Source organism: Fringilla coelebs (assembly GCF_963513975.1).
Source record: "Fringilla coelebs genome assembly, chromosome: 14".
NCBI lineage: Eukaryota > Metazoa > Chordata > Aves > Passeriformes > Fringillidae > Fringilla > Fringilla coelebs.
In genome coordinates, this window is record NC_140040.1 from 4,088,137 (window position 1) to 4,098,071 (window position 9,935).

Here is a 9,935-nt window from a genome sequence, read left to right on the forward strand (position 1 = left end):
GTTGAGAGATGTGCAAGACCAGAAGTAATTTCCACAAGAGACAAAATGTCATGATTTATCCCCAGCATCCTTATCTTACTTCCTGGTAACACATGGTATGGAACTTATCAGCTGCTCTTTTTCCAGATTACAATAATCAATACCCTCACCACACAAAGTACCACATTTCTGCATTGATAACCAAACTGCAGAGATCAACAATTAGGGAAAGCCATTGGTGACTTTTAACACTGAGATTGCATTCTTGTTTATTATTTTTAAATGAGATATTGTTGTTTAAAACATTAGAAGAAAATATTTATTTTTAAACTAGATGTCAGAGGTTTATCCATTCCCAAAAGGCAGGAAATATGGGTGCAAGAAGGTGTGCTCCCTTTACTCCAGGCTTTCCTGACCATCCCTACAGCTTTGTTCCACCAAATAATGACTCTTGCAATAATATTGCCACATTTCGCACAGAATCAGCCCAAGTGCAAGACAGAGAATGGATTGAGAGTGCTCAAGGCCAGGCTGGACAGGGCTTGGAGCAACTTGGTCTAGTGGAAGATGTCCCTGCTCATGGCAGAGTGGTTGGAATGAGATGCTCTTTAAGGTCCCTGCCAAATCAAACCATTTTATGATCCATTATTAAGGAAAGATTACCAAATATGCACCTGACTAGTTTAGTGTTCAGGTCAGAGCTGTGTATTATAAATTGACAGGAATATCAATATCCATAAATCAAGATTTATAGAGTTCAGAGTCCAGTTGGTTCAATCTGATCATGAATTATGAAAACAAACATTTTAGAAAACAATAAATTCTCTTTGCCTGGCACAAAATACAACCTTCAGGTAGTAACCTAAACAATATACCCAGAAACAAGACAGAATTTTATATATTGTTCTATTTTAATATCACTCTCATTTGTCTTTACCCACAGGTACTTCATTTTGCATTTCACCTGGATAATAACCAGGACTTCCTGGCACTTGCAAGACCAGTTATCTTGGCAGAAGGTCAAGCTGAACACCTTTTAATTTGGCTGGTTATTTAACTGTACAAATCAACTCAAACCCACAGCTGAGATATCCATTCCTGCTGCAGAGCACAGTTGGAGCTGCTCAGCTTCCTCTGACAGAGCTCTGAAACAATGGGTTTGATGGGGAAGGAAATGCCCATCCAATTCTAATGCCTAATTCCATCTCTTTTCACTCAGGGAGCAAAGTACCAGATGCTCTGGATTTCCTGCTTTGTCAACTCCAGAGCAGTGCTATGTTCAGTTCTCACATTTTGTTATAGCTGTTTGTTGTCTGATAAAATGCAGTTCCTCAGGGACAGCACGGGGCTGTCTCAAGAGAAGTGTATAAACACACCTTATTTGGCAGCAGAGGAACTCAAAGCAAGAAAGTTTGTCTGTGGGAAAATGCCAGATCCTGGGGACACCATTTTGGGGATTTTCTCTGCTCCCAAGCAGTTACCCACTGCTGAAAATGCAATTATACACAAGAACACTATAACAGGCTAAGGAAGGGGAAACTCTACATCATATTCCCCTGCCTCTATCCTTTTATGCTGTCTCTACAAGCTGTGGATCATACTCCTATTTCAGGCAGCTGAGATATCTCCCTTTATACAGCGACCTCATGGACAACTGCCAGCTTTTGTTTTACACTTATAGGTTCAAAATCCTCTGTGTTTGACTCTTTACTGACAACCTGTGCAGAAGCCCAATTCCAAGGTATGCCAAGAAGATGAAAAGAAAGAGATTGAGTGTCTATAAAGTAGATGAGCCAATTATCAGCATGATAAGTGCTTTGTAACATGTTTGGGGTTTTTTGCTCCATTGCAGTTTGAACAAAACTCAATGTGTCAACACTTTTATGGATTGATTTGAAGCAATATAAGCAGTTATTCATGCTCTTTGTACGTGTGCCACAGCTGTGTTCTTGCCCATGTGGCAGCCAGCCATTAATGCAGGGAATCAGGACTCCCTCAGCTCAGTGTCCAGCCAAGTTTGTCAGCCTTGCCTTGGAGCAGGAAAGGAGCTCTCACACCCAGCCCTGGGAAGGGAGAGGCGTAGCAAACACACAAACAGTGACAGCTGAGGTAACCTGAGCTTACAGGTACAGATATTTGCAAGTGAGCATCTCCTGTCCTGAATTCCAGCTTTGGGTATAAATATTTCTTTGCATAAACCACATTAGCAGTGCTGTGACATCTTAATGGCCTAGAACCTGAGGTCTTCAGCGTTTTGAGTCCTTGTTTCACACAAATTCCACAAGGTCCATCTGCCATGATTACTCAAAATCCTAAAACATCTGCAAACTTTTAGAAACCCACTTGCTGTCTGTACTGTTAACACAGCCTCCATACACACAAGAATTATTTGCTCTTCATTACATACTAGGCTGCAAAGTCCCTGGGAATTAAATATTAACTTTTAGGAATATATACATTGCCATTACGAGTAAGGAATTAAGCATTAGTTGTTCACAGCAAGAGAATTAAATAATTTAGACTGAAATAAATAGCTATTATTAGTGGTTTGCTAGGATTTTTTTATTTATTTAAATGAACATTTTGGGAGTAGACTTTATCAAATGGAGTCTAAGGAATGCTAGGTAATAAAATCTTGTTAATTTCAGGGAACTGTGTATGAGTGTCCAATTTTGACGCATTTCAAAAGCTTGAAGGTAGATGTTCAGTTTCCTAAGAACAAGGCCCATAAATATACCAAATTAGACAACCATACATGGACATTCAGAGATATCAGAAGTTATTTAAACACCTTAATCAGCTTTTCCAAGTGGTTAGAGATACTGAAAACTGCTGTGTGCTGAAAAGATTCACCCCACTCTTGATGCTGCATATTTATTTTAGTCTGTTCATAGAACTATTCTAACCAGCTCCATCGAACCAAATCTTAAAATCCTTCTTTTTTTCCTCTAGCCAAGAAAATTAATGGTGCAAAACAGTAGAATATTGGATAAGATAGGAGCAGAATGAGTTCCCTTCATATGAAACAGTAAGGCTTTCAAAGAATTAGATTCTTCCATTTGACAGAGAATACAGTCCACATCAGACACAAAATTTAAAAAGCAGTAGTGGGAAAATTTCCAAGACCTCCAAGTAATGAAACAGCGGCTAATAAAGCAAGTCTTATTTTTCTCTCCTCTTTGGCATTTAATATCCTCCTGATTTGTGTACACTAACACTGTGTTAGCTGCAGGACACGTGAAGTGACAGAAAAACACAGCCTCCCATCTGGGCTGGTCCCTTCCATCTGGTGATTAGGGCAGGGCACAGTGCAACCATATGGCCTTGATCAAGAACCCACTAATATCATCCAGAGTTAACTGGGAAATGCAATAGCCCACTTAGTCTCCTAAGGATGATAAATGCTTCTCATTCTGTTTCTCCTCCCCAGTGGACATTGTAGATTTGTCTTTTTGCCTGCACAGATGAACCTCTAGTTAGAATCACAGAATATGTGGAATTGGAAGGGACTCACAAGGATCATCGAGTCCAACTCCTGACCCTGCACAGGACCATCCTCCAGAGTCACTCCATGTGCCCAAGAGCATTGGACAAGTTCTTCTTGAGCTCTCTCAGGCTCAGTGGTGCAACCACTGCCCTGGGGAGCCTATTTCATCCTCTGGGTGAAAAACTTTTCCTAACATCAAATCCGAACCTTCCATGACACAACTTCAGGCCATTCTCTGGGGTCCTGCACTGGTCACACAGAGCAGAGATCAGTGCCTGCTCCTCCTCTTCTCCTCACTAGGAAGTTGTAACTGCAATGAGGTCTCCCCTCAGTCTCCACTTCTACAGGCTGAACAAGCCAAGTGCCCTCAGACACTCCTCACACCACTTCTCCTCAAGGCCCTTCACAATCTTCCTTGCCCTGCTTTGGACACTCCCTAAGAGTTTAATACCCTTGTTATATTGTGGTGACCAAAAGTGCCCTTGGCACTCGAGCTGAGGCCACCCCAGTAGAGAGCAGAGCAGGACAATCCCTTCTCAGCTGGCAAAGCTGAGCCTGATGCCCCCAGGACACAGTTGTCCCTGCTGGCTGGAATACCAGTGATACACATCAAAACAGTGAATTTTGCCCCTGTAACTGTCCATGAAACAATTAAAAAAACCTGCTAACCTGACCTTTGTACTCAAAGTCCTGAATGAAGCCTCCATCCTCCAGAAAGGTTTGTTTTGTCTCAGGCCCCCAGCCAGGTAACAATTATTGTTACCTTCATGCTTCTCAGAAGACTGATCAATCACTTTATTATACAACACTTATTAAGAAACCCATCCCCCTTACAGACAGTCACGACACAGGTGGAACCAATTGGCCCTCCAATCTAAACACCATCACCAGTGGCCAACGAAGAAACCACCCTTTGGTAAACAAATCTCCATAACACATTTCACAGGTTCACAGCAACACGTGCAGCCAGTTAAGATAATAATTGTTTAGAATTATTTTCTCTGATCTTCTCATAGCCTTCCCCAGGACAATCCTGAGAAACTTGTGCCTGTTGCTCTCTGTGGCCAGAGAACTGCTGCCACAGGTTTCTGCTTGTCACAGGAGCTCCAAAACCTGAGGCCAAAATCCTGACATGCAGCACACTGGTGCAACCCAGCAGCTGAAGATTAGAGATGCAACTCCAGCAGTGATGCAGCAAGAGTGGAACACTGAGAGTTCTGTTATCTGCCTTGCTTTTACATATTAATAGAATGGGAAAAGCCTGCTTAGCTTGCAGGAAACAGGAAGAAAAGGAAAGCAGAACTTCACAACTCCTTGAAGGGGCACCACTGTTGCCATCTAAGTGGTTCTAATAGAACCTTCTGCACTGAGACAGCTTTTAGGAATACCCATTTCTTAGCTGCCAAGTCACTAAAAGCCAAGTCAATAACTCCCAGTGGAACACAGCACAAATATTACACGTGCTAAGAAAACCTTTTTGAAGTTTTGATTCTCAGAAACAGAAAACAGGACCCAACATATCGCCTAAACTACACTTTAGACTGAAGGATTGAGTCTCAGGGGGTACACAAAATGGGGTTTAATTGCCATAACTGCAGAAGCATTTTCATGTTTTCACTTGTCTGCTATAACAAACCCCACTTTCTTACCAGTAAGGGCTGTGGTCAGGTCCTGTGTAAGGATATTTTTAGAGGTTAGAGCTGTAGCCAAAAGCCATTGTAATTCACCAGTGCCAACCTTCCCTCCAAGGTAATATTTGAGAAATAGGACAGCACAACTGCTGGAATGGCTCTGTGTTTTGGGAGACACCAGCTAGTGAATGAGATATGCAACTGGAAGATGGTTTTTGACTGCATAGCCAAAAATGATGGCCTGAAACTGTGGGGAGCAAGCATCAGCCTGCTCACAAAGTGCTCATCGGCTGAAATAATTATACAGAGTAATTGACAATTGAGTTTCTGTACCATTTTTTAAGCATTTTTACAAGTCTGATATAGCAAAAGAACCACAGGACTTCTCCTCTAGAACTCTCAAATAATAAGACCAACAGGAACATGATAGAACAGGGAGATACCTGGTCAGAATTTGAGCATAATCTGCAATGTTATATCAACACACTTGTGTGAGCAAGACTTGCCTTTTTTCCTGAAGCTGTTAAATTTCTTTTGCTCTCAATACCTGGGTGCTGCCTTTCAAGCTGTGCATGGAGCCCTCTTCTGGAGAAATTTGAACAAATAAAAGCTTAAGAATGCAGCAGTGTGAGCTCTGCAATAGGGGAAAGAGTTTGAAGACTAATTTGCTCTATTCACTCTAATGACAAGCTTGTAAAATCTACACATTTTTCCAATTTACTTGGTTGCAACCCAGTGAAATGTGACAGTTATTGTTAAAATTATAAAAAATATGGGAGTTTTTCCTCACCCTGTAAGCCTTACTTACAAATTTTGAGTCATCTCTCTGCGTGAAATGCATATCATAAAAAAGGAAGCCTGTGAACAACTTTTGTCTTAAAACAAATATTTTGTATATAGATTTTAGAAAATACCCTTTGAGGAAAATGTAAAACACAGAGATTTTTAATTCTATCAGATCAGATCAGAGTATGCATTTACTGCTTACTGTACCCTGTATACTGAACTGCATAAGCTACCAGAGTACATTTAGTTTTTATTGTCAGCTCCAGATCAATAAAGCTGTATATTATAGTTATCCTTTGGAGTTTTAAAGGTGAGTTTGAATGAAAGGATTACTTGAAACATCTCTCTCATTTATTCCAGCTAATGCTCAGTTTTCCTCCTGGTGAAAACAGAACAGTTGGTAGTAGTGTAGACTAAATCTTTGCAAAAGGAAAAATTAATTTATTGCTCACCTGTTTACCTCAGTTTTTGCATACATATTTAATGAGCTGCTTTGATATGAAAAAGTGCTTCTCCATTTTCATCCTTTTAATGCCTCAAAAGGCAAAGTTTTTATACTTAAAAAACACAGTTGAATTAGAGGCAGACCAAGAAAACACAAAACCCAAGTTACTAATTTTAGAAATGGACTCTTCATTAAAAATAAACCTTTCACACTCCATGTTCCTATTGACATAAAAGAATTTCCTCAAACTTTTTTTTTCTACATTGCAAACTTTGCTATCATTACTTTGAAACTAAGTTATCACTATCTTCTTCTTCCACAGAAAGATTACTAGATTGCTCCTGCTTAGAAAGAATTCTATCAAACTTGGTCCTTTCTGGTTCCACTAGCATTGCACTATTGAGACATTCTTGCTACTCCAAAGGGAGAAAAAAACAAAACGTGCAGAAAAAGATCCCCAAATGTGTTACAACCACTACACAAGCAGATGGCTGCATTTGTTTAATATGTTGTTTCTCACATTCTTCTGTTTACTTTTCCTGTCACATGAAAGTTGTGTATGTGGGGTGTCAAAGAGAAAAGCCAAACAGTGTTTCAGTAAATCCCATTTCTTTCCCTAGCGTGGCACCCACTCCAATTCATACTTTAACCTGCCAATACTCAACAACATAGACCTGCAGACAGAATTACATACACTTCCATATTACAGTCTCATTCATTCCCCAATTCATTAACTCTTAGACATGATCTGGAAAGCAAACTTGGACATGCACTAGCTCACATGGTGGAGAGAGACGTGGACAGATAGAGCTGTACATGCTGATAAAGAAGGTGGAGTGCAATTTGAGCACTTAAGCTGGAAGCAAGGGTAAAGCACCACAAGCTCAGCCCTGCAGTACAGCAGATCTCAGCCCAGCCTGGGGAGAAACTCTGAAGTATCACTCAAAGTCATCAATAAAGACAAGAGGGTGTTTTCAGAATCAGGTGTCTGCACCTTGTCAGATTTTAAGTAGTGATGAATGTTAAAAAAATGCCAGCTATGTTTCATAGGCCCTAGAAGTCCATCCTCTTGTATCGCATGCATTCTGCTTTCCTACAAGCGACCACTATAGAAAATCCCAACTCAAGCTGATTAATTCAGTGGTATGTTGGAGGAGCTGTACCACAAAAAAAAAAAAAAAAAAAAAAAAGACACTCAAAACAGAGAGAAAGCCAAGCAAAGCAGATGGGAGGTCTCAAAGCCAAGATGAGAGCAACCAGTTCAGTACATCCACAGGTTACCCTTCTACTGCCTGTGCCCTCTCTCTCCCCCAACCCCTCTGCTCCCTGAGCATTGCCTCCCAGTGCCAGCCCAGGCTGGATCTCAGTCCACTTGTGACAGCTTCTCGTCCCCAGGAGCCCTTTGGGTCCCGCAGCCCACAGGACAGCGCTCAGCCCTCCCTGGGCAGCAGCTTGGCCACTGTCCTGAGCCAGTCCCGACAGAGCCAGAGCCTGCCCTCGGACGCTGCCAGGGAGCCCAGCCCTGGCTGGCAGAGTGGCCCTGCCAGGAACTCTCCATGTGGCACCAGCACACGCTGCTCGGCACCAAACCCATGGCCCAAGGCAGCTGCTTTCATTTGTTCCACTCCTCGGAGCAGGGCTGGTATCCCGAACCCACCCAAATGCCTTTGTGCTTGCTCACTCCCAATCCCAGCCACGGAGCCTCCTGCTGTCCCACAGCTCCAGCCACCCACGTCCCTGCCCTGACTCCTGACCAGGTTAAACCAGGACCTGAGTGCCCTAACCTTGATCCACAGCATGTGGATCACCCTACTGACTCCTCCTCACACTCTGTGCAGCTGCTCTAGTCATAAAGCTCTCCCAGTGGTGATCCCTCACCGTTTTTCTCCTCACTGCCCTGTTTGGGATTAGCAGACCAAACGTCTGCTGGAGATTGCAGTTACACAAACACGGGGGGGCAAGCTCAGTGTCCCAAGCACTTTTTTGACACTAAACCCCACCAACCCTCCAAGGGTTAACAAACCCACTCGATTCAAAAAGGAATTAACTTTCATCCCTGCTCAGTGCAGAGGATCTCAGCCCACCGACACTAAACGCAAGTTTACGGAGCCCCTGAGACAAAAGGAGAGAGAATGCACTGAAGCTGGACAACAACAAAGGATTTCCAACCCTGCTCTGAGCTGCCCAAAAGTGAGCCCTGTGACAGCAGTGAGAGGAAAAGAGAGTGACCAGCCGAGAAGTGAAAGCCCAGTGAGTCCCTGTGCTTTGACAGGCAGCAGCAGCGGGGCTCCGGCAGCTCCGTGATTTTAAGGCTGGGTGTTTTTTCCTCTGCTTTCTGGCAGAGGGGGATCTATTACATTTAATAAGAGAAAGGCTACACAGCAAGTCACTAACGGAGTGTTACACATCTATCAGGAGAGTACGGCGAAGGGAGCCTTTTGCAAGGTCTGATTTTATTTTTCCTCCATATTCCCCCCCCCTCCAATTCTTTTATTAAAAAAAAAAAGGCAATAAATAATGTGAGGTGCCTGTAAGAGTCTATAAACCCTACTACCCAGCACAAGGCACAGAGAAAAGAGGCAAATCAAAGTTGCAGCATTTGATATGACAGAAAATATTGCCGCTGCAGCTGCAACCGAGACACTTGAAAGATTCCCCCCACCACCCTTCCTGAAGGGAAACAAAAAAATGCTATATATCACACAGCAAATTGGTTGTAATTGTAAATCAGGGAACTATGAGATCCTGCATTCCTAGCAACTGGCTTAGAGCAGAGATCCTGCATCTTTAAACAGTAATTCAAGCAATGTATAATTACTCAGAAATCAGAGCTGAATTACAAATACTTTCAAATCCAAATGCACAAAAGCAGAGAGACGAAAGAAAGCAAGGAAAAAACACACATTTCTTACCTGGGACAGCAGAAAAGACAGAGTAAGTTGAGTTTTGTGCTGCATTTTGCCAGACTAGAAGGTACCAGAGGCTTTTTCATTCATGCACTCGGCTGCACTGAGCATATTTTCACTGTGAAACAGCCTTTGAGAAGAGACTCTGCCTTGAGAGCCAGCCAACTTCCCAAATAGATCAGCAGCATCATCACTAAAGCATTGGATAGAGTCTGATGACCAGAACCAATGGCTTTACAAGGATGATTTCTTCACAAAGCATCCCCATTTTGCATCACACATATTGAGCAAGCACCTCTACAAACACAGCACCTTTAGAAAGCATTTTTGCTTTGGTGTATTTCTGTTTAGTTTCCACCTAACATCATGCTTTACATATCTCAATAGTATTTTCCCTTTTAGAGAATGGAATTGAACAGAGAGAAATAAGAGCAACTCTGAGCACCACTGCAAAGGGATTCTCTTTATTAAAATGTTAATAAGGTAAACTTATTTTTAATAATTCAAAAAAATGACCTCTGCAGTTTTGGTTACTTCCAAGCCTTACAAGGAGAACACAGTGAGATTTTTCTGTGCAGTAGAAATACAGGTTATATTTTGTGTTTTCCCCCTCAATCTCACAAATCACAACCAAGACAGATCCATTCTAGCCTGCAGAAAAAATGCATCATAAGGCAATAGATTTTATTAACTGCTCAGGT

At 42.1% G+C, this 9,935-nt stretch overlaps 1 protein-coding gene across 2 annotated transcripts in view; it reads right to left on the minus strand.

The window, feature by feature from the left end:
- CDH13 (cadherin 13) overlaps window positions 1–9,378 on the minus strand; it is a gene marked incomplete at its 3' end in the record, with an annotated part of 437,223 nt that extends 427,845 nt beyond the window's left edge. For both annotated transcript variants that reach the window (XM_084215472.1, XM_084215471.1), the window contains exon 1: window positions 9,241–9,378. In XM_084215472.1, coding sequence (XP_084071598.1) covers window positions 9,241–9,285 — 45 coding nt within the window. In that variant the 5' untranslated portion in view covers window positions 9,286–9,378. The remainder of the gene's footprint in view (window positions 1–9,240) is intronic.
- Window positions 9,379–9,935: the final 557 nt, after the last annotated feature.